We start from the raw sequence: 26,986 nt of genomic DNA, 5'->3' as shown, positions 1-26,986 counted from the left end.
AACAGGAAAGAAAAATACTCAATTTCTCCTCACTTCATGCTGTCTGTTTTTGGCATTGGTTAATAAGGCCTCTTTTATCTCCTGCAGTCATTCTTTTTATGGTTGTCTGGTGATTGTCTGGATGGGGCTGCCTTATTTATGACTCCAATTACATGGCCACCATTAGCAGGGCCTTTAGCCTAATGAGTCATGCAAACGATTGGAGAGATGGCCCGTGGAGCTGCATTGATGGAACTGTAAACAAGTTCAGTATATCACTAGAAGCAGTTACCATGATGTACTGTTGGTTTTAGGCAACACCAGTCACCTGAAAAAGCCTATTATCTCACATTTGCTCGTCACATAGGAAATACTCTTTGCTGTGTGTGTGTTCTGTCTGTTTTCCTCTATACCAGTGTGTTGCATTCTATAGTTTAAACAGAAATAGGTCAGGCTGAAAGACTTACAGCTACAGACAATGCAAATGCCATGACCTATGCAGCCTGGACATATAAATGTCATCGAGCCCTGTTTAGGTAAACTAGATGTTCTGGGTTGAACACATTGTTTAGCCACATGATCAGATTGAATCAAGTGTGTGGATAATGAATACAATGGAATAAGCAATTCCAGCAGGTGGCATTTCCCCTCTTTTCTTTGTCTGATCTCTTTGTGATTGCATATGAAAAATGTATGAGAAGAGCTCTTCACATCAGTGTTAATATTCACACCGTGCATGGATGCACAGTCTGAGTGACTGTCTGTATCTTGTTGGATAAAGACATTGGAACAACGTTCTCCCTATGTACGTCTCCATGTTCCCATGACAACAGGCTTACCGCTGTGAAAATGCATGAAGACAAGGATTATATCTGTTTGCAGGGAAAAACAAATCTACAAAGTAAGACAGCTCTTGGTTATTTGGTCTGTATCAATGCATCGTTGAGAAAGATGGAGTGTTCATAAAAATACAGTGGATGTTCGCACAAACACAGAGTCAAAACAGACCTTGCTGCAGGTTGAGATGATGAATATTTTATGTACCTACATGGAAACCACACTTACTGTGGTGGTACTTTGATATATAGTGGAGTCCACAAGTCTGCATGAAACTGCTTCTATTTTATGCCAACATTTTTTATTACAAATGATGTTATCAGCATAACCATTTGAGTTAATTTTTTTCATTTTAAATTATAAAAATTATCATGAATTTCATCTTTTTTCATTAGTCACCTAGAAAATATTTTTTATTATATATTTTTATATTGCATAATTTTTTTTTTACTTTGTTTTTGTTAAAATATTATTACTATAGTAAAACAAATAGTTAAAAACTCATATAGTAGTAAACATGACTTATTTTTGTATGCCGTGACCGTCATCAGCATGGAACATAAAGTCACTCTGTGTTTCTTACATAAGCTCCTTAAAGCTCACTTTGTGCTTCACTTTCTATATAGTATTTGTGAGTACATGGAGAAACATCCTCCGAGTGCTTGTTCAGAGAGTGTGATTCCTAATTGCAGCCCTGTCACTGGGTTTCAACATCAGTTCTCACTCAGTCCAATTCCTTGATCCTCAGCCTTTCCATAAGAGCTGTGCCTCTGAGAGCCAACCTCAGTCCGACAATAACAGGAGCTATTTTTGTGCTTAGAACTGGATGGGTCAGGCAATCAGCTGACAAGGTGGAAGTGAAGGTCTGACACAACATAATACTTTCCCACGGTGTGTAATGCTCTAAGAGTTGAACTCTTTTTTACTTAATGGCACAGAGGTAATTTAAGGACCTTGAGGTGATAAAATTTCATGGTTCTTCACACCACACATCCTGTTCTGAGCTGTAGCTGTAAAAAAAACAATTATTATGAAGTTCTGGAAATATCGTGGTTCTGACTGGTGAATCGTGATATTCAGTGGTCAAATTTTTTCTTTAATTTCACTGTTGTTGCTTATCTGGAAACTACAACTGGAGTTATTTTCACACCTCAGACTTGTTCTCTCAGTTCATGCAAATGCAATTTGCACCACCTTGCATTAATATTACTATAATATTGTGGCAGTGTTCGTCTTGTTGCTAAAACAATTGTATAGTACATTGTAAGGGGCCATTCACACAGAACACATTTTCATGTTTAAAATCGAGAGACGTCTGTGGTGGAGTAAAAAAGATGCCTTTTTTAAAAGGTGAACTTTAACTTAAGCAACACGTTTTTAGAGCACTATGTAATGCATTAGATGCTGCAGAAGACGCAAGACACAATCAAAAACAATCAAAGACGTCCATCTACCACATTTAAGTACCACATTTAAGTAATGATGGATGAAAAGGACAGTGAAATGCAAAAATGTATTCTGTTAGGGGCTGTTCATACAGAATGTGTTTTTGTACTCCACTGTGATGCTTCTTCATTGTTTTTCTATGTAAAAAATCAATGCTAGATGGATGTGTTTTAGATGCTGTTCACAGAACGCATTTCGGCATTTAAATATGTGAGATGCAGGGCAGTGGAATGGAAAAAATGCAAGGTCTTGAGGTTTAAATTCATTTCAACTCAATCAAATATTTTATATAAACATATTTATTTGGCAAGTAGCCATGTTAGGCAGCGTTCATACAGAATTTTGTATTCCACTGCACCGTTTTTACATAGTTTTTTTTAATGTAAACATATGTTAGATGGACATGGGGCAGGTCACACAAAACGGAAATGGAATGGGAAAAAACTCCATGTCTCAATGTTTTTTCAAATTTCAAAAAGATGCGAGTGTTGAACAAAGGCATCCATCTAGTGCAATTAGGTAGAAAAACAATAGAGAAGGAACACAGTGGAATGCATTCCATGTGAACGGCCTCTTTGACCATTGCACTTGCGTCTTTTGCAGTGTCTCGCGCATAACATGGTGTTTTAAAAACACAGCACTCAAGTTAAGTTTAAGTTGAACTTTAAAAAAATGCATTACGTCGATCTTCCTGGTGCAATCTTTTGGATCTCTATGCTTTTTTTTTCATTCCACTGCCATGCATCTCACATTTTTAAATGTAAAAACACATTTTGTGTGAATGACCCCTTATGTGGGATAATGTCAGGTGGTCATCATTGCAAAATAAACCCAGGCAGGGTGACCCTATCTCAGAACAGACATAACTTACATTTAATCCCATCATGGCACTTGAACTGAAAAAGCGTATTTGTGCAATTTTTGTGAGTTGTCTGGGTTTGACAGGGATGAATCATCCTGGCCGTGTTCAGTACACATTGGTTTACCCCCCTCCTTAGCAGATTTACTTGCAGGACACGGTTGGTCATCGCTCGAGTGCTCGGCTTGCCTATATTTTGTTCTTTTTCTTTCACATGGAGCTAATGAGAACATGTCAGTAACCTGACTTGTGGCTTGAATACACGGCTTTTCTCTGGCTGCCCCACTCAGTGCATTCACCACTGTCACACTCTGCACATCAGACCACGCTGCCACTGCCACAGCCACAGCCTTTGTGTGCACTGTTGCCTAGTGATGGCACGAGGAAAAGCACAATGCGAGTGTGTGCATATCTTTGCATGTTTGTGTGTCTTTTCTTTGGGTTACTCAATATCCTGTTTTAGTTTATACAGAGCAGGCATGCGGATATTGTTATAATTGGAACCAGTATTTTATTAGACAGTTAAATGAGCGGCGGTATGAATCACCAAAATAAATACACACAGATGAAAAGAATCATGGCTAAATTTGAGCGTACTCAACCAGACAGGAAACACAGAAACACTTGACTTGCTTCCCTCAATCATGGGACAGAACGTGTGTACTAGAAACACAAGGAAGATTTTAGTGATTCTGTTGCAAACAATGGAAGAAAGCGAGATTGGCAGAGGGACAGGAGCATTGAACAATTGATCATGTCTGCATTTGCCCTATAGAGAGCGAGTGGGTGGACAGGGTGCTCATGGGAGACTACGGGATCAGACTACTGTCAGCTGGCTGCAGGATGATTAAAGGAGCACACGCATGGAAAAGACATTTTGCTTGGGTAAACAAAATTGTTTATAATGTTTGTTAACATTCCATGAATAAATTTGAGACATTAAGAGAGGTTTAGGATAATTATGAAAAGAATATTTGGATAGAAAGGGAACAAACAGAGCATAAAACTTAGAATATTTATGCAACACTAATTTGTTAACATTCTAATACTGATATCAAGCATAGTAGTGGTAGTTCATGTTTAATTTTGAATTATAGTGGGGCCTAATATCTGGAATTCAAAATTTATTTTAAACCTGGAATTTAACAGAAAGTCTTAGGATTTTAAAAACAGAATGTGTTTTACATGAACTCGAGATATTTTAACCCCATCTTTTCACTTAAATTGTTATGCTGACATAACATTCTTTCATAATGAAAATTTTTCCATTAAATTAGAAAAATCATTATGTTAAAAATAATATCATTATATAATAATAATAAAAAAAAAAACAATAATGTCAACATCCCAATAAAAATATTGATTTCTGGCTATCTCACCTCAGAGGTCTAGACCTTCTTAACTGTATACAACAATTAAAATCATACAAAAATGTCATATTTTTGACATAATCCGTTGAAATGATATTCAACACAGTGTATTAAAAACTATTTTTAATTATTAATTAATTTAATTAATTAATTTTTAATTGTTTAATTATTTTTATTATTAATTAATTTGAATGACCAAGAAGTCATGTTACTGAATGATTTCCCCCATTACGAAAACATTCCTCAAATTTGTGTCATTCATTTTTTAACCATTTTACAGCAAGACAAGAAGACAAATCATTCATTATTTCAATTTTATATTATATTGAATTTATTAATTATTATTAACCATTTCATTTTCTTAGTTTTACCCAAGTTACTGTAAGAAACAAATCTTTTTGATTAATTTTTTATTATTTATAGGACATTAATCACTAAATATTATTATTAATATAACTTTTTATAATATCTTTTATTTTTCAGTATTCTAAAAGTCGATTAAATTTTGATGTTTATATGATTCTGCAATATTATAGGGTAATAGTTGCTCTTTGTGGGGTTTGAATCATTTTTGTTACTAGAGTAAATGCAGGGTACATGTTATCCTTGCAGCTCCGTCTGCTTCATTAGTCTGCCCAGAGCACACATACGCTTGAGGACCTTCACAAATGGAGTGTCAGATCAAATATGTCACATTATTATTGCATGAAAAAATATATTTACATACACCGCTGAAATGTTTTGGACCAGTATGAAAACATCAATCACCCTCAATACGACGCACTGTAGTAAGACAGAGACACTAGTGACGGCTGCTGATGATCTGGCTGGGCCCTGCACTGCGGCAGAGACTGTGTGTGAGACAGAGAGAGGGTGGAAGTGTCTGCGGGTCTGCTGCAGATGCAGACGGCTCATCAGTAATCACAGAGCGATGCTTGCTTTCCCTCCTCAAGAGGTGTGTGATACCCTGACCGAAACTGGTTCTTAGGATCTGGTTTTCAGGACTGCAGCTCACAGTTCTTTCAGAGACACCCACCTGTCAGAACAAGATCATGTCAATAGGTTATATCAATTAAAAATGTTGATTTTGGCCATATACCCAAGAGATCTAGACCTTGTTGAATGAATGAACTGACTGTATCCAACAATTAAAATCATACACCAATATGATATAGTCATATTTTTTTAATTACTTATAATTATCAGTTAATTTTAATGACCAAAAATCATGTTACTTCATTATTTTCTATATAATTGTACAGAATAAAATGACAAATTAAATGATGTGAATAAAACTGCATTTTTGGCAACAGTTTCCTTGCCTGTTTTTTTATGAATACTTGAGATGCACCAAAAGAAAAATGTAACATATTTATATAAATTTTAAAATATATTTTCATTTATAACTATTTTTAAACTATTAATTCATTTTAATGGCCAAAAAAATTCAGTTACCACCTGATTTTACGCAAAAACGACAAAATTTAAATACTTACATTTTTGTCATCCATGATCTGAACCATTTCTACAAGACAGGAAAACAATACAATTATAATAATAAATAATTCATAGTAAATAATTAATAATGAAATGTTCTCAGTTTTACCCAAGCTATTGTAGAAAAAATCTGATTAAACAAAACAAAAAATGATTTATTTAAAATGTGATTTATTATTTTGCTAGAACATTATGTTTGCTACTCACTTTCATATTTTGTAGACTCAGATGTCTGCATACTAATAATGGTTAACTATTATTAATAATAATAATAATAATCACTACATAACTGTAAATGTAGCAATGTCAGTGCAACAAGCAAACAATTTAAAATGAGCTAAAATTGAAACAAATCTTTTTTCCATTAATTTTGTCTGGATCTTAGACTATGCCATGATGCCTGTGGCCCTAAACCATATCTGTTCATATATATATATATAATTTTATATATATATATATATAGTATAATAAACCATATCTGTTCATATATATATATATAGCTGAGTTAACAGTTCCTTTCCCTGTGCCTGTCCAGATTTTGGCCTAATTTTCTATGACTATTAACGTATGCAGTTACAGCTCCCTCTCCATAAGTATGTATAATATGCTCCTGTTTTGTGCTAGTGGACACTAGAGGGGCTAAGGTGAGAATGGACCCTTAGGTCATTGTACTTTCACTGCATGTGCATTTAACAATAACCTAGATCCTTCTAGCATGCTTTACTGGCAAATTACCATTTAGAGTGTGAACAGGACCTTTTCAAAAATGCTGCTAAATCAGTTCTGACAGTTTTCCGGTATGAGGAGATGTAACATTAACAGTAAATTACAGATACCAGTATGATGGTATATGTGAACCAAAAATAACATTGTTCTGCTTTAAGTCGTCTGTTTTGGGTCAGTCATTAAGCTCTGTTGGAGAAGTTTACAGTAAGCACTGTAAGTGACTGTTGCATCTCGTCTCGCACTTGAGGCAAGTCAACTTGAGGCAAGTCGTTTCACTCGGTGGCCATCTTTGAAAAGCTTTGCAGGTAGCTTTCTCAGTCATGCAAGTACATCTTTTATCTCTTTGAATGAGGAAACATCAAATTCTTCAAATCTGTTCACCGAGCTTACAATTACATTTCATATTTGAAATCACCAATGAAATCTGACAACACCTGTCTCATACAGTTTTGTTTCTTATCCTCAGATAGCATTGAAAAAAAGCTTTTTTTTTATTTTAGTCTAGATCAGCCGATATGCATGTGCACTCCTAAGCACACATTTTAGGAAACTGAAGATGTGTCCGAAATCAAATACTTCCCTACTACATACATAGTATGATTACGTATCACCGTACGCCTGTGCAATAGCATCTTACTGGTAAAAACACAAAACACCATTGTTTGTGTGAACAGCACATTTGTGCATTTACCGGAAAGGTAAATCTGGCAATTTTATGGCAATTTAATGTGTGAAAGGGGCTAATAATGTGTTACTTGCAGTTTCTTTGTGAAATTTACTAGCAACTTCTGAATGAAAATTATTTCTACACAATATTTTAGTGTGCTGGAGTTTAAAATTTGAAGTCATGCTGGTCCTCAGTTGCACATTATATTAAAACATTGTAATGCACAAAAAGTAATTTCACAGATGGTCAAGGGACTTAACGTCTGCAAATAGCTCCTCTATAAACAAACAGCACACTCCTACTAGCACTTCTTTAATCTAATGTTCTGCTTTGTTGGATAAGCCTTGAGAGACATTGCTTTCATAATGGTAAGCTCATTTTACATGCACCCAATGAGTAACTTCATTATGGTTGTCTTTGTAGAGTCGTTTCCCAGTGAGATTGGAAGCTGGGCTGTGTGGAAGTCTCCACCTCAGCCACATGGCCTGGCAGGGTTCCTCTTTTGGACACTGGCAGCAGCTTGTGCCCCACACCCCTCCCAGATGTTGTGTCTTGAGACCGATGTGCACCCCAGCTCCATATCCAAGGATTCTAAGTATGTGGTTAAGGCGGGAGATGTCTTATCCTCTTTTGGACACTTGTTAATGCGAAAGCGAGAGTGGGATTGGAATCAGTAGATTAGGTAAGGTGAGATGAGGAGAGGTTGTGTTTGTTTATGTTGTTTGTTTTGTATGTAGTGTTGAAATAATATTTGCAGAACGTGAAATGAGTAATTAAATTAATGGATTCATTTACAGTAAGAAATAGTTTCTTGAGACTTCTGAAAGATCATGTGAAACTGAAGACTGGTGTAATGGCAAAGCTGAATATTCAGCAGACATCACTCTTATAAAATTACATTTTATATTCAATCCAAGTCACTAATCTGTAATAATTATTCAATATTGCTGTATCTTTGATCATATACATGCAACCTTGGGGAGCATAAAAGACTTAAAAAAAAAAATCATTTATAGTAAAATTAATCTACATAAAAAGATCAAAAAGACAAATTAAGTACATCGCTTAGTCAAAGAAACCATTTTTGGGCAACATTTTTCAGTTTTCCTTGGGTGGAAATTAAATTATGTATATATAGTAACAAGTAACATATTTGTTAATATAAATATAACATTATAGAGTTTAAAATAAAACCCAAAAATACTCAATATGCAAAGTCACGTGTGCCACACAAAGGCAAGCTTTATTACTGTAAAGACAAAGGTAGAAGTCATTTCAAAAATAACATTTTGAAATAAAACCCTTGAAACACAAAAAAAGAAAACAGTTACCTCAAATGATGAATTCAAATAAATAGGACTAAGCAGTTTTACATCAAGCACATCTTTGTCAATCTACAACATGAACAAATATTTAATCTCGTGACATTCTTTTAGATGTCTTACAAAGATTACAAAACGAGATATGTACAACTGAAGAACTAGAGGGCATGCTTTAAGTGTATTTGTACCCAACATTGTGCAATGGCAGCATAATGATTGAATGTCCATCTCCATCACCATCACCCAGAACTACAATGTCTGACCAGCCATGTGTCATGAATACACACTGTTCATACTCCCTAGAACCCAAAATTCATCTTTAGTTTCTTTATTTACGCAGTCACTAGACAATGCAAAAAGGAATTTGGTTTGTGATCACAGTGACATAACTTGTAAACAGCCGCAGCGGCTGCTCGCATCTTCCCTTCCACCGCTGACGATTGAGCAAAATGAGAAAAATATTGACTTCAAGTATAAACAAATAAAGCAAAAAAAAATTATCTAAACTACAGTTCCATTGCTGGAATGGTAAAATTTCTTTAATTAGGAAGGGCCTGTTCTGTTTTTAGTTTTATTCCAAAAGCCGGCTTCCATTTCCAGTTTGACCTCACAGATTCACAAACAAAGTCCTTATCAGGTCAGCTGATCCATATATTTAAAAGGTCCTGTCTGAATTTCCTTCCAGTCCATCTGCTTCTCATGCATTAACCTCCCTTTATGCTCATGAACAGAACACTAATATTCCTGTTCCTAAAAAAACATGTTGCACTCCATTGGTCATATTTTCATCTAATTTCTTTAACAAAGGCTGAACATAGTCACAATGTATAGGCTTGTTTTTACAGCTGTACTGATGAATATCCACATAAATATACGCAAGTCCACAAAGCAGTAGCATTAATTTTTATAATAGCCTTTTAATTATTTTGTTTTAATTATTGCCACTGTACACACTTTGCATTATAAGCACTTCAACCATAATTATTGCTTTGTGGTGGAAAGCAGACTTCAAGATTAGCACTTTGCACAAGAAAACATGTTTTTGTTTTGTTTTTTTCCCCATTGATAATCAAGTTTAGAAACACACTGGATGATATTATCCACAAATATTTCGGCTGCTAGTGCTGCAAATGAGCATGGAGGCAAAGAAACGGGAGACTCTGCTGCTCGATGACAGAATGCTACATAAGATGCTGATCTTAAACATCTCAAATCGGGTGACTTAAAAAAACCTTACATACATTTTGAATCTGTTGGTTTCAGAATACCTCTCCATAGATCATTTTCAGGAATTAAAGCTTATTCATCGTGCCAAATTCGATCCGATTGAGCCCTCTCAGATCTAGTGTACGGATCCCTTTGCAAATTCATGATTGCCTACACTAGAAAGCAGCAGGAGACATTAAGATACAGATAATCACTGTAATATGTTCCCCAGTCACACCCATCGTATCTCTCAGATAGCTATTGCCTCTAAAAATAGAAGCGTGTATATATAAGAAGGTGTTGCAATAGAGGAAAAAAGGGAAAATTGACTTTGGTAGTATTTGAAATTTTGTTTATACAGTTTCTTTTTTGGTCTTTATAGTTTTATTTTTTTCCTGTTTCATTTTATTCATATATGATTGGATTTTAATTTGTCAAGTTTCGCTTCCTACATTGCCGCCAATTCAACCAGTGTGACAATGCCAAATGGGCCGCCTTCTCCTCTGTGCACAGCTTCACAATTTTAGTGCATTCTGTAGGTATTTCTTTTGAATCTTACACTAGAGATCTTGTATTTATAGATCAAATAGCTTACATTGAACATTGGAACCTTTTTTAAACATCTGTTTCCTATTTACTTTTAGTTGAATCATTCCGAGGTTCAACTGACACAATGACAGCAAATCTCTTGATAACAAGGAGTGAATAGATGATGGCTGATGATCGAATCTCGTTTAATAGCAAGATACAGTACTGAAAATACATATGCACTGTTGAAGAGCTCAGGACAAGGAGGACAGCGAGGTGTCCACTTGTTCTGAAAGGTGTTTCTTTGGGGGGTGAGGAAGGATTCCACACGTCATTGATGTGGCAATCGGATCCCACCCCCCTTCCCCAGACCAAAGCGCAGGGAATGGTGTAGCTTTTGTTACGGGGGGGTGAAGTTCTCCACTCACATTACAGAGCAACTCTTGGCCTTCTCCTTCTTGAAGGTGGAGGAGAAGAGGTCGGACTTGCTGGGCAGGTGGAGCAGGCGTTTGGACAGCCGGCGGGTCGGGCTGGGTTTGGCGAGCGGCTGTAGCTTGTTGATGCAAGCCAGTGCAGCTGTGCGGAACACGCTGTGGATGCTCTTCTCAGAGGTGAAGGCCGAACACTCCAGATAAGCCTCAGCGCCCAACTGTTTGGCCATGGCAGAGCCCTGTGATGGGAGATGCACAAACTCAGTTTGCTATAGTTTCTCAGTCTTTGAAGCAACAGTGTTTCAAAAGACAGTTGATGAATTCAAAAGCTTTGTTCATGTCATCAGTTGTCTACATAGGTAGTTAAATATTAAAATCATCATCCTAAGTAAAATTATTGTCTGAACCCTTCCTGAAATATAAAGGACAGAAATGTAATTTATTCCGGTGATGGCAAAGTAAAATTTGCAGCATCCATTACTCCAGTCTTCAGTGAATTCAATATTATCAATATTGAAAACAGCCATGCTGCCTAATATTTTTGTGGAAACTGTATACATTTTTTCAGGATTCTCAGCTGAATATGAAAGGACATTTCAAAGCAACAGCATTTATTTAAAATGGAAATCTTTTGTAACTTTATAAATGTCTCTATATACTGTCTCTTTCGATAAATTTAATGCATCCTTGCTGAATAAAAGTATTAATTCCTTTATACTGACCCCAAATGTCTGTGGTGTACTGTACATCAGAAAGTAGTTTTACAGAGAATATTGCCTTAAAGCGAGGGTAAGCAAGATCTAGGGCTGTCCTTAACTAAGGATTTTTCTGGTCGACTAGTAGTCATTCATTTTAAGCATTAGTCGACTAATTGCATGTTTATTAATAAACCATTTAAATCATTATAATGAGCCTTTAATTGCCTACTTATCCTAATAAGCTCTCAAGCTTGCCACAGCGCACCGGCAGAAGTAATGATTATGAATGTGTCAGTGAAAAACCGTAAGGAGACCGCATTAACATTTTAATATTTTGATAAACTAGTGCTTTCTTTGTTCTCGGTTTAAGAGATGAAGTCGGTGACACTGACTCGTCATCCCCACAGTAGTGATGCGCCTGAATGCATGTTTCATACGGATTACATAATCTGAGAATATTTGTTTTCCATTTGAATTAAAAGTTAATTTGAATGTAGACATTTCATTCTCTATAGATATATTTTTTTATGTCTGTAAGGTAAATATATACACGGTGTTTCACGCTCAAGTTCACAGACCAAGACGGCAGAAAGCACACCCTGTTTGCTTTCATTATTTTACAAAAACGCGATTTATTTTATTGTGAGTGCACACAAATAAACGTACAGTCTTTACAGATTCGAAAGATGTATTACTCTTATCTGTATGACCAAAAATGACCAGTAGGCCTATTTTAAGAGCAAGTGAGCACACCGGCGCCTCCATCTGTCCTGCAGTGAGCTATTGTTCAGCTTCCGCACAGACACTTGAACAGCGCACATTTCTCTAGATTAACATCACATTGAGTGGACATGCAAAGTTCCTAATATTTACAAATTTCAGATTATAAGCCATATTTGAAGTCAATGAGCGTTTGGATGTCCTGCCCGATGTACTGTATTACCATAGCTGTTAACGATCTGTCCGTCACAAACTGTGTTTTTATTTAATTTTTTTCTGCGACTAAGCGACTAATAAAATTTTGGTCAACCAAGCCTCTTTTGGTCGACTAACGATTAGTCAACTATTAGGGGGTAGCCCTAGCAAGATCAATGCAACAGTGCTAAGAAACAACTTGCGCCTGTACCTGCTCATGAGTGATGGGTGTTTGTTTCTGATTGGACAGCTCCATCAGCGTGCATACGTCCGTCCGAAGGTCTGTCTTGCAACCAACAAGGAGAATACGAGTACTGGGGCAAAAGTCGATGATCTCAGCCCTCCACTGCAAACAAGACAGAAATATGCAATTGTAAGATGGACCAATTCTTGCAAAACAGAAAACACATATTGTTCTGTCTAACTAGGGTTTTGCATTACAGTGATTATCATAATCTTGGTTTTTGAGTGCCAAGCAATTCTGGCAAGTATAGCGTAATAAATATTGCAGCCCAAAAATTAAGTACAGTAAGAAAAGAAAAACAAACTAATCATTCATAAAAATCTAAATTAAACAGACTTCATTTAAAGGTACTTTGTTTGAATTCATGTTACCACAAAACATAGGTTACCTGACAAAACATTTTACAGTGAAGAAAGAACAATGTAGGGATTGAATATTAATAGGAATATCTAGCTACCTTCTTAAGTCCACTGTCAAAGATATCTGGGCGACTGATGTCAAAACAAAGGAGCACTGCATCAGAGTCACTGTAGCAGAGGGGTCTCACATTATCATAATATGGAGATCCTGAAACAAGAAAGATGTTACTGAATAGGACAGTACAAGTCAGTGATGAGAAGTATGCTTTCTTCCTTTGAAACATGCAACAGATACAGTTCTTTTTAATAATGATCAAATATTTTCAAGTGCAGTGTCCTCAATATATTGTTAAAATAATAAAATGTTCAAGACATATGAGAGAACAAGAACCTGGTTTTTAAAACACATTTAACTTTCATATGAAGCATTTCAGAGTGAAGCTGTTGATTGAGCCTGTCTTGCCTTGTTTAAGCAGAAAACAAAATTTTATTTTAGAGGTGAAGAATGTTTTAATGTTACACTTATGTAAAATTATGAAAGCAAGCCTTTTTTTTACAATAATAAGCATTAATAAAATCAATGTAAACAAACATTAACAAAAAAGTCCATTTTAGTTTCTCATCTTTAAGCATTTTCTGTACATTAGTACTCCGATAAATCAACTTTAAGACTAAGGTTTAAGACCATGTTGAAATGCTTTTAAAAATATCATGTAACATGACCCTGCATTCTGAATCACAAAAAAAGAAATAAAACAAATTAAATGAATAATAAAACAAAATTTTACACCATTTAAACTCTAGTGACACCATGTTACATTCTATCCATCCATCAATCTATCATTTTAACAAGAATCTGAGTAGTGTAAAATATTTAGTTTACTAAAATTTTGTTTATAAAAAGTCCAAATTAATATTAATGTATTCAAATTTTTAAGATCAGTCATTACTTTTACTGCCGACTACTTGTGTATTAGTCTTTAAGCTAGAATTCAAGAAAAGCAAATACATCTGATGACTGTGAATGTGCTGTATATATATCTGCAGAATCAGAATCAGACAAAGGCCGGAGGTACAGGTCCCCTGGTCATCACTTCATGTCCAGTCAGCTCAGCATACATCCTGTTAAAGCCCTCTTCCTCTCACTGCTTGCCATATTGGCATTTTAAAGGAGAAGAAAATGACAACTGAGCTCCAAATCTTCATTGATCAATTTGTCTCACTCTCTCCCTTGATTTCTTTTTTTCCAGTAGATTATGCAACTGGAGCGATGGGGCTGGGGTAGGCACTTCCTCTCGCTCTAGCTCAGAATCCTTAAGTGAGCCACCCACCCCCTGTGCCCCCACACACATGCAATACCTCCAGTCCCCCTGTTTCCACAGCAACAGCCTTGGAGTCAACCATCTGCAGAGCACCGTCTTCCTAGGGCGTCCCTTAACTGCCTATCAATCATTTGATACAGAGCAGTTCCCACCCGCTTGGTACTGAGGAGATGATGGGGCGGTGTAAACAACCTTACATACACCTCACTATTGCAGAGTCTCCTTTTCTGGATTAATTTTGTCTCAGTCTTCTCCTGAACCTCCTCACATGTTACAGTCATCAAGTCTTTGCATGAATCAGTGATACAACTGTTAGCCCATGCACTGTAGAAGCCTCATAGTTAACAATATTGATTAACTTGCCATTGCAAAATGGAGCTTACTTCTCAAACTGTTCAGTGTAATCCAAGTGATTCAAAACAAATTAAGCTTATGAATTGAATCAGTTTTTTTCTTTTTAGTAAATCTATCAAGCATGACCACTCTCAGACCAGTTGATTCCAAATGTTGAAATTAACACACTCTAACAAGGAACAATACTTACACAGCTTTCATTAATCTTAATGTTACAAATGGACTCTTATTTAAAAGTGTTACCATTTCATTTCAACAGTCATGTTTAAAGACGCACATCTTTAAATATATACACAAAGGGCATAGCATTAAAATTATTTATATATATATTGTATGTATACTCTCACACTTTAACTGCTTTATTCTTGAACACTTGATTATCTAATCAAAATAAAAGCACAGCGGTGAACTAGAAGTCACCGGTATCACACACACTCCGGACACATCACATTCAACTCGAGCAGCGTCTAAAACAATTTTTTTTTTTATAAAAAAACAAAACAAATTCACCAAACAGGCTTACTTCAAGAATGAACAATGAGGCATAGAAGAGTTTGAAGTTCAGTGTTTAAAAAAAATGGAGCAAACAGAAAGAGAAAGCCATATCTATATTATAGCTCTATAAATGAAGCATACAGACTTTATTAGAGCCACAGAAAGACAAACTTTCGCTGAAAATGCACAATACACAATTCATTATGTACATTAACAACCATTAACGTTTCATCATCAATGATTAACAACGACAAATATAATGTAATTTAAAGGAAAACTAGATGAATGGCGTGGCATGATTTTCTGTCGGCTGCTTTTAAATCTGCATCTGAAGTTTCCTGCTCTGGGGTGCATTTCCCAAAAGCGTTGTTAGCCAACTATGGTCGTAAGTTCCATTTTGAATCAGAGTTGTCATTTTGAATCAGTCTGATGAATCATTCACTGAATGTACTTATTTCATGTTGACTGCAATTAAAACTCATTCAGTGGACTCATCAGACTCACTCAAATTGACAACTCATGACTTTGTGAGTCTCTTTGAGTGATTTGTTGAAGAATTGCTCATAAGAGTCATGTTTACGAAGTTTTACAGCGATATCGTTGACTTGATTGCAAATTATTGCACAGATACTATTTAAACTGAACTGAGCTGCATGATGACATCACTGAATTCAATGATGAACTGCCTTTAACTGTCATTTTGCATTTTTTGACACACTGTTTTCCTAATGAATGTTGTTCAGTTGCTTTGACGCAATCTTTTTTGTTTAAAGCACTATATAAATAAAGATGACTTGACTTGACTTTTAATTAACCTTGACGTGAACTTAAATGTATGAAGCCAATTTGCCCTCATTTCATTATGGAGATCACTAGTTAAAGGACCACTGCAGACTAACTTCACTCTAAAGCACAGATCACTGCCTATTTTCTCTCTCCTACCAGGACATCACGGACACACAAACCTGAGCGTGAGGCTGCATTCAACTGTTGCTGATCTTAATGCAGAGATCGATGTCGATGTACACCAAGGGACTGAGGAGCAATTTCAATTAAACTTGACAAAATGATACATCCCAGCAGTCACAGACAAAGACCTCCACAAAGTGAGCTTACCAAAACTCACTCAAACCACTGTTTGAAATCTGAAAAGATTACACATTAATGCTGAATTCTGTACCACCCACAGTCTTGGATCACAAAACTGCTCTATTGAACAACCCTGCACACAGTGAACAAACCTTTGCTGTTCAGCTCTCAACCCAGGACCACATGTTCCCCCGGTTGAACAAGAAGAGGATGGTATGCTGTCTGCGTATTAACAGACGGCGGGGTTGTGAAGCATGCAAAAAAGGGTGAAAAAAAAGAGCAGAGTAGAGTTGCTACAATTGGAATAAATGCTTTTTGTTGTGGTGCCATGCCTGGAGCAAAACTAGCTTAGCTGAAAAGTAGGCCAGCGTGTGCATGTGATTGAAATGAGACGGCCTTTTCCTTGGGCACAGGAAGAGTCTTGTGAAGAGAACAGATGGAGGTGGAGTGGGCTGCTTTTGTGTGCCGCACAGAAGAGAGCCACAGCGCATTCCATCTGCTGAACTCTTTCACTCTCTGAAAAACTAATTAAGCTGTTTTACCAATGACTCTGAACTATGAATGTAACTGGCAAGTTGCATCAGACATATTCTGAAACTCTAAACTGCACTCGCTCTAGAAATTTTGGTGTCAATTCACAGTGTGATTGACGTCACAGTTTGGTTTGTGGACATGTTCCTTGGTCTTAAGTGGGTATGATTTATTTCAGTACTTATTAAAGGAGTGACATACACAATTCTAGTCTCTAATAGATTATACTTTTGTTTAATCACTCAAAAAGACTAGCAAGTTATCATTTTGATGAATTCACTTGAATTAACTATTCCTCAAATCATCATCATTTGACTCAAAATAAAGCATAAATTATCCCATGTACTTGAAATAGTAACTGACTGTGAACATGTGCAACAAATTTACTTTAAAATGTTAAATAAAAACCAAAAGGTATTTTAATGAAAAAAGATTCTTTATTGTTTTTTTTTTTTTTTTTTTTTTTTGGGTGGGTAGATTTACTGAAATCTGTATGAATTACTCTAAGATTGGATCATATTAGCAGTGTTGTTATTAAATTAACTTAAACTAATAAAATTGTATTTATTAACTGAAAAAGCCAAAAATTGTATTTTAGTATATTATCAAAATATTATGACAGTACATAAATATTTAATATTAATTGGCGTTTCAAATATGGATCAGAATGAAAAAGCTGACTGAGAGTAAACTTCAACGCAGTGGAATCTGTGGGAATTAATCAGCACTCTCAGACTCATGTAAATGTGAGCAGGGAGCTGAGAGAGGTCAACATTCACAAAGGAGCTAGAAGCAAATGAAAGGCCCTCTCCTTCTTCCCAGTAGAGATGATGAGAACAAAACCTAGAGCGTTCTCTATATCCCCCACCCCCCTTTCCTTAAGATCCCAGAGATTCCATCACAGAACATGATGGGGGGGCTCAACAAAGAATAATCCCTCTCTTTTATTGCTGTGGGGGTGTGGATGTGACCCCTCAGGGAATACCATCTCAGAGCAGTGGTGGTGTTTCCTCATTGGTGCCTGTCATCAACTGCCAATGGCCACTGGAGAGCCCATTAATCTACTTGCTTTTTTAATGTGCTAATGGAGCACTATTTTTGCATGCACGATCTTGTGAAGTCATCCCATACTGAAGCAGCAGAATTCATATTCGCAGAAATGTACATCCGTCAGCTTAATGGCAAATGCCACCTAATCCATTGCTAATACCTCAATGCAAATTAAATATAGACTCCATATAACAAATACAGAAGGTCATCTTGTAAGAGCCTACAGTAGGTCTTACACGTGATAAAGTGTGAGGATTGATTTTCACCTGTAAATCCTTTCTGGGCATCAAAGCAAGCAGCTTGAAACCCATGATGAGGTCAGTTCAATCAATGAGGAAAAGACTAAGAAGAAGCCTCGCTCCTATTGAGCAGTAACAGATGATATAAATAGCACACAGGGAAATTCTAGAATATAACCAAACAGGTACAGAGATCTATCTTACAGCCCATAAACAACATGCATATCAAAAATGCCAAGCTGTAAATTTCATCATGTCATAACATCTTTGTTTCCATTCATTTAACTGTCATTTTTACTTGAGTTCAAACTAAATTTACTTTAGTAATTGAATTCAAAGTGATTGAAAGTGCAATGCACTAATTATTGTAGGTTATGACTTTGGCACCACTTTGATTTTATGCACAAAACTAAAACAGCAATTACACTTTTTACTGTGCACTGAATGTAATGGGGCATCATTTAACAGTTCTGTATGAATATACACATACACCATTGCAAAAGTTTGGGGCCAGGGTTTTTTTTTTTTTTTGAACAAAATTACTTTTATTTTAGCAAGGTTACATCAAATTGATCATAAGCGACAGTAAAGACATAATGTTACAGAAGGTTTCTATATCAAATAAATGCTGTTCTTTTGAACTTTAAATTCAAAGAAACATTAAAAGATTCCACATAAGTAAGCACAAATGTTTTCAATATTGATAAAGTGTTTCTTGAGCACAAAACCAGCATATCAGAATGCGTTCTAGGATCATGTGACACTGAAGACTGGAGTAATGACCGATTACTGAATTACATTTTAAACTATTAAACTAGGAAACAGTTGTTTTAAATTTTCATACCAGGGCTCAACAATAAGGGCTGCCTGATGGCCTGGGGCCAGCGTGAAAGACATTTGGACAGTTTTTGACGAATTTGATGACTGCTGCGTCATCACAAAAGTTTATGATTTGCATGCGTTTAAGCCATGTTAATTTAAAAATTCAATCGATTTTAAAGCATTCAAGCAAGACGTGAAAGACAACTCCATTCAGTACTCGCTAGGGCTGTCCCATGATGAGTAGTAAATATGCATCACCTGCTTTAAGATTGAGTGGCATTCACTACACAGAGTCGTAGTTCACTGACAATTAGGCAATATCGCAGATAAATCGCATTTGATTTCAAATGCAATATCGCCTAGCTTGTCAGTAAACTACGGCTCTGTCTCAATCTGAAAGCAGGTGATGGTGATTTAATACTAATCATGGGACTTGCTTTACTGACGAGATGCGCATGACAAACACGTGCAATTAGGCATGGGCCGGTATGAGATTTTGACGGTATGATAACCTTAAGCAAAAATATCACGGTTTCAATGTATCACGGTATTGTTGTTACAGCTCTGAAATGTGTTATTTTTAAATGACTGTGTTAAAAAAAAAAAAAACAATCCGCTGGACAAAATATCTTTTGTTTTTGAGCAAAATACAGAATATTAAAAACAGTAGAATTAGTTTATTTTTTTTCTTTGATATACATATTTATATCATTTCATATCATTTAGTTATATAATAATAATCATACACATAATTTGATTTAATAATAACCCAATTTGAAGCAGAAAACAGGATGTTCTGACAAGCTTTGTGAAATTATACTACATGCCTGAACGAAACAAACAGCAGAAGCTCTGAATGAGATGCAGATTCACACTCTGACAGCAGGAGGCACCTCTGGAACACTAGATACAGCGTTTCCTTGGTTACCGCTGTAAACAAAGCTGTGCTGAAAAACTGTTTTAATATGAACTACACAGAGACGAGACGAAAAGAAAATACCACGTAAACTTTTCAGAAGACAGTCAGCTCCCCTCAGAAACGCATTCATATAAACCTCCAAATCAGTATTGAGGACTTTCTTCCAATAGTGCGTGCAATATGAACAGTGAGTGATCTGCCTGCTACAGTATTTTTCTCTGTGCGTCCGTCTTCAGCGTCTATGGTCTGTGTTAACTGGCATTCGTCCGTCTTCAGCGTCTATATAAATTACATTTTAGAAAATGATTGCATTGCAACGCAGTTTATGCAAGTCCAGAACAGAGAGTTGCAGTGAGGCAAAAAACGGCCGGTTGTCAATCGCGTAAAGGCCAAAGTATTCATCCCGTGGTACTGGTAATGTGTCGAGCTCATGCAGCTATGCGCGAGACGGAAAGGAACGCTGAATGTGAAGTGTACCCAGGTCATCCTACACACACACACACACGTGACTGACCACTCGCTCGCACCAACAGGAGGAGGAGGGGTCAGTGTTACTCTCTACACTGCACTCAGCCTGAGGGATTACTACTCTTTCAGTCTTTGAGTAGACATGGAAAACAGCGCGTACTGCAGGAACGGTACAATGGAAAATATTAGTGGTTTTGAAACCGTGAAATTTTCAAATCGTGGTATACCTTGAAACCGGTAATCGGCTCATGCCTACATGCAATTAACTGCACATCACTAGTACTCGCGCACTATGTTCTGTACAGCATGCACACATTTAGAGACACGTCTTTGACAACATGCAAGCCCCGAATTAAGTTTCTTTCCATGCCTTCATTCATTTGAATGGACAAATACATACAAAAGTATGTATATAATTTTAAATTGATACAGTACATTTAGAATTTTTTCCCAAATTATCAATTTATCACATCACTGAACCCATTTGTCACACTATGGATACAGCAAATTCAGTTTACATTTGAGAGTACTTTGATTTGGAATATCTGTTTGACTTGACTTGATGGAAATACAGTTCAAAATCTATAGCCTCAGCCATGATTAACAGCTAAAAACTGGATAAATCTCTGGTTTGCCCTCTCGTCCTGATACAAGCCAAGAGTCATCCCCTAAAACTGTACTCTGCTTCTAAGCTGGCTTGTCTCCAAGCAGACTAAATCAGATCAAAAAGCACAAGCACAATGACTGAGGCATATTAATGGCACATATTTCATTCAACAATCGGACCATGAAATCACAATCCTTGCTTTCTCTCTCCCTCACTCACTGTCTGCCAGTCTCTATCTCACGCATACGACAGACAAACACATCACAGAAACCTAGTCCTATCAGCCACACTTCACTGTAAGCGGACCACCAGACGTTTCTGAGTGCTAATTATGATGCTTCTGTTGGCGTGTGTTTAGCACACATCCAGAGACATGAGATTATCATGTCTGTCATTTACTAGGGATTCAGAAATGAGCAGTGTGGGGCAGACAAACACCACATAGTAATCAGCTCAATATGCTACAATGGGAAGCCGTGGGGAGATGTGAACTGCCTCAGTGACCACATACTCCCTCGTTAGTCTGCTGACTATGTATGGCTGCTGATAGAAAGACAGACGTCTAGACTCATGCCTGATGCATATTGCACACAAAACTAGAAAGCACTTTCTCAATTTGGCAAGCTATAATCTGATTGTTTGACTTTACACATCTTCTGGTATCAAGAGCAAACAGGGTTTACCATCAGTCTATCATAATTTGCTTCCACTTGAAAACCATGTTAACAAGGTACTGGGTTAATGTTAATACATGCACTTTTAAGGATGAAAATTACAGGATTTTCCAAAGTTTCACAAGATTCAAGTTAACTAGACAGCAGAGCAATATATTCACTTTTTGTCTGTACTCAAAAAAATTAAATCATCTGTGCTTATTATATTTTAAACTAGTGACACTGAAATTAAAAATCAAATGCATATAAAGTGTTTATAAAGTGAAATTTGTTTTTATGTGTTGTTCCACTGCAAAATTCTGTTGCAATTATTCACCATTTACATTTTCCCTCACTGGTTCAGCATTAGCATAAATAATTATATTTGCATTCATATTCAATATTCTAATCAGGTAGTTTAGTAATCAGCATGACTGGACTGGCCCAACACGGTTCAAAAATAGCCAGACTGTTGCCTTGAACAGAATATAAAATAACTAAAACTTGTAACAACCATAAAGAGAGTAGCTATGATGACAAATTGGCATATTTTTAAAGTCAAACAACACAGTGGTTTCCAATTTCTAGTGTTTTATCCAGACAATTCCAGTCTGAATACACTCAAAAGCAAAAATGCATGAAAAATGTATATTCACAATACATCAAAAATATAATTTAATGTAATGTTTTATATAATAATATAACTGATAGGCTATACTTTGTCTTCTAATTTCACATTCACACACTGCTTCATTACAATGCATGTACCATCCAAGTTGCATAACATAACATAAATACATATGTTACAGTCCATTAGGTCCATTTTAGTATCTAGTAACTGAATTATCCGTTTAGTCTTACCTGAAGTGTCCCATAAACTCAATTCAACGCGCTGGTCATCGAGCTCCAGACAGGCTGTGTAGTTCTCAAATACTGTGGGTACATACGTCTGTGGAGATGCAACATATCAACACAAGTCAATGCATGTGATGCTGCATGTTTGCGATACATAGCAATAAAAACACTTGAAATGCTAACGTATCGTTCTTTATCTCTACGAAAAACGATTTAATGTATGCATTATTGTTATACCAGTGAAACAAATGATATGGACTAACTTACTTGGTAAACAAAGCATGTTACAATGAAACAATCATTTAAATTATCAACATGTATGAGAAAACCAACAGTTTGTTATTCGACAAAACCATTAGGCTATAATTTTAGAATTAATTTAATGAATGGGCTTCTTTCGGAAATGTACTGACCTCTGGATAACAATCCTTTGCCAAAACCTGTAACATCGCAGTTTTCCCGCATTGAACATCCCCAACCAGCACCAGCTTACATCTGACCACCAATGGCTGTGCGTTTCTTCTCTCTTTCATGGTTTTGCGTTATACTATAACCTAACAAAATGATTTAAAGATTAAAAAAAAAACGAGGATGCGCGAGTGCACAGCCGTTTCTGTATATATCGCACTGTGAATCTCCTGCAGTCGAAGTGATTGAACGGTGGACTGTGGGTTTATATATGCCGCACAACAGCCAATCAGCTTGCAGGATGCTCATGACGTCTCACATTCTTCTTCTTTCTTGCGTCTGGAAACGTACTTCCCCAACGACTCAGCCTTTTGGGAAACTTTTATCTCATCCTTTTATCTCATTTTAGCTAATTTTATACATGAGGTTCAAACATGAATGTCCAAAATGTCCACACTTGGGTTGTTCTGTGATTACAAAGGACTATATATATAATATAAATAAATGTATAAATGTCTAAATATATATAAATAAATGGATTATCTATATTATAAATCACATAGCCTGTGAGAATAGCATTTGATGTAGTAGAAGGCCTACACTGAATGTCTGTCACATACAAACTAAATCACACTTGTCAGCTTTTCCTGAATATTCTGGCATCTTCATTGTCTCCAGAGTAATTAATTAGATTGTTTTCTTTCCAATAGCCACAGGCATGAGGTCAACTGGACTGTTCACACATTCTTGTCCCTCCGCCTACTGACTTTACTTTCACCTTTAATGATCTGGGAATTGCCTGCTTTCTTTAGGGGAAGACTAGTGTTTTGCTTTCATTTCCTAGGGTCTTTTTAATTCATATATGTTAACAAATGCCCCCCAGACAACACATCCCCCAAAATTTCAATAGCTAATTCTTCAACTATTACATTTTTCTGCCCGAATCCCGAAAACATGATCATAGTCTTGATTAATTTGTTTTGACACGCATGTTTGGTTTTTTAAAGTCATTTTACAGTAAAGTCTCGCATGACTCATAAAAATCCCCTTGACTAAAACCATGACAAGGTTTGTTTACAAGACTAACTGACGGGATTATTGGACAAATTACTCTTTTATCCCTGTCTCTGTTTGTTTTGGACACACTGTAGTTGATGGGTGGGAGGCCAAAAGTTTATTGGCCTGATGGGGCAGTTTAAAATCTCAGTCCTCAGTCAGTCTCAGAAGGCTGAAGTGGACAGCAGGCACACAGAAGCACTGACACTTTCAAGGTTATATCTGTATGTTAAACACCTCAGAGACAGCAGGCTGAGTGGAATAGACCTTACGTAAACACTTCCCTCTCCTCCCCTACTTGCAAATTCATTTATTCTCCAAATTGATATTAGATGGTCTAATTTCACACCATTGAATGGTTTCAGAGCAGTGCATCCAATGAGCAGTACATTAAGATTTAGCAAGTATTTTGTGTCCCAAACACACTTTTGTCCTTATGCTTGTCCCATATCACACTTCAAATACCATTTAGGATAAAATGTGTGCTGGAATTACAATATTTTGTCTTTAATTTGACGGGAAACCATTGTAATCTTGTCATATGTGCAATTCAACCTACAGAACCAGGTAGTGGTATCATGGATGAGGCTCGTAGCATCCTCAGCAGGAGTGGAAATCACATGAAGTATGTATGAGAGAAGAATTCCCCTGCTGTAACAGCAGGGCACAAAGCACAGGAAAGCAGGTGGAGCTGAATAATCAACAGCCCCGTGTGTCACAACACAATCTGTTGTAGAGGTGTCAGAAGGTGGTAGTCAGGTTCCTATTGCCGTTTAACCTTAGGTTCGTGGTCACTGGCATCTTAATAGATAATTATGTAAGACACAATAGCGTTGAATGTCAAAGTACTGTAATAATTGGTTCTTTTGATAAAGTCACAGTTAAAAACCTCTACTGTGCATATAGATACACGTATGTGTTATAAGATCTAAATGTGTATATTAGAGATGTCAATCATTTGTAATAATTAGTAACAATGACATAATTATAAATATATATTTTAAATTAAAATACAAAATTGATTCATTTATTAAATTAGATTATTTAATTATTATTTAAAATAATAATTTGAAATAAATAATTATAATTTTTGTATTTAAATTTAGACATGCATACTGTATGTCACATATATGCATACACTGAAAAAAAATGGTGTTGAAACATTTTAATTGAGAGATTTTTAGTAAATTTCACAATCAATTACAAAGTAACGTCAAGTAACACATTGAATTAAAAGTGAAATTTTGCGATAGAAAAATTGAAATAGTATTTCTTGTAAAAAATCTTAATATTCGAAAAATCGTTTTTTACATTTTATATATTTTAAGATTTAAATATGTGTCATCCTTGATATAAGTTGTACAGAAATATATTTCCACTGACAGCCCAGTCTTTGGGGAAACTTTTATCTCATCCTACATGAAAGATATATCATGACAATCCCATAAAATGTTTTAGAAGTGTGCTAACAAAAATATCTACATTTATGATTAAAAAAAAGGTACTATAAATATAGCTTCATGCAACAGAAAATATAATTACCGTGTCAGAATACCTTGTGCTTTATTATGCTCAAGGTCCTATTACTTCTCATTTATATGTGTAGACATGCGTTCTTAGGTCTATCACATGCAAATTAAATTAGACCCTTTGCCAGTTTTTTCAGATTTCCTGCATATTCTGACATTCTATTGTGTCCAAAGTAATCAATTAAACTGTTTTCTTTCAGCATCAATAGCCACAGACATGAGGACAATAGGAGTTCACACATTCTTGTCCTTCCACCTAACGACTCTAACCTTTAATGATCTGTGAATCCCCTAATTTCCTTCTGAAGAGACCTCAAATATTTTGATAGCCTTCATTTTGGTTTATTGGGTCTATAACTATATAAACAACTGTCCTTTATTGTCTTGTCCACAGTCTGAGTCTTGCAGTGAAAAATCTGTACTGCATATCTACCTGTTAAAGCAACAAAGACATTTGTTTCAGCTGTGCCATGAAAACAGTGCTGGGATGTTATACATCACAGGGAAGTTTAAACGTGTGCAATGTTGTATATATGTGCCGTTTCATGTAACTTATGTAGATGGACTTTTAGCATTTGTTGACAGTGCCAGAGATAAAGATAAACCCTCATGTGTGACAGATGGCTGTCATTTGCAGATAAAAATTGAAAGCATTTTTGGGGTCAGCTTCCCAGGAGAGAAATGGAGCATACAGAAATGAAAAGAAGTAGCATATGGAAATGGCAAATCGTATTTGTTCTGGAGCATGCTTGGATCTGATAAATAGTTCTTAGAGGTCAAGAGGATCAGTGAAATTGCTCTCTGTCGAATTTTACTTTCTGGTCAGCCGATCTGGACCACCTCCAAAAAAAAAAAACAAAAAAAAAACTCTGTATTTTTTTTTCTCCAGGTTTCTCATTAGCCCAATCTCTCTTTGGGCTTTGCTACCAGCCCCGTTATGCTCTGATGACAAGGAATGTGATATTGAGAGCATATCAGGCCACACTAGTTATCAGCTCTTGCTACTAGAACACCAGCTGACAGAGAAAGAGAAAGACTCCAACAACACCCCCTGACCCACAACCGCCCACTTGCTGCAGACAGAGGCCCAGCAGGCAGCTATTTAGCATGTGTTAATGAGTTCCTGTGCCAGGGTGACCCACTCAGTAGTGTTGGTAAAGTGTGGAGGTATGGTGTGTCTGCTTCACGGTGCTTGTAAACACAATTACAAACAAGCGTGACATACTTTAGAACTGCAAATCTAGCACATTCATACAGTAGGTAAGGGTTTTGAAATGTAATTCGCTGCAGCTAGTTTGCTGCACCCTTATGAAAAAAAAATATGGTAATATGCTGGAAAATATAATTCTATATATGAAATAATTTACATATAAATGGGAAGCTAGTGCTTATATTTCTCAGTATACTGCAATATATGCATGGTCCATACGTGGCTATATATTGATATATATATAGAAAACCAATACCAATGAAGAAAAAAAAGCACTATATTTTTATAGCTGAAT

The 26,986-nt window shown here is 36.2% G+C and overlaps 1 protein-coding gene across 1 annotated transcript; it reads right to left on the bottom strand.

Annotated features, from left to right (window-relative positions):
• Positions 1 to 10,322: 10,322 nt before the first annotated feature.
• On the bottom strand, positions 10,323 to 23,154 carry LOC109051974 (rho-related GTP-binding protein Rho6-like). The gene is made up of 5 exons (XM_019069445.2): positions 22,902 to 23,154; positions 22,495 to 22,582; positions 13,183 to 13,292; positions 12,693 to 12,827; positions 10,323 to 11,107 (listed from the first exon to the last, which is right to left on the bottom strand). Exons 1-5 carry the CDS (start codon positions 23,019 to 23,021, stop codon positions 10,862 to 10,864), a joined length of 699 nt encoding a protein of 232 aa, XP_018924990.1. The 5' UTR covers positions 23,022 to 23,154; the 3' UTR covers positions 10,323 to 10,861.
• Positions 23,155 to 26,986: the final 3,832 nt, after the last annotated feature.

This window comes from Cyprinus carpio, chromosome A23 (genome assembly GCF_018340385.1).
Source record: "Cyprinus carpio isolate SPL01 chromosome A23, ASM1834038v1, whole genome shotgun sequence".
NCBI lineage: Eukaryota > Metazoa > Chordata > Actinopteri > Cypriniformes > Cyprinidae > Cyprinus > Cyprinus carpio.
This window is presented reverse-complemented; position numbering and strand designations above follow the sequence as displayed.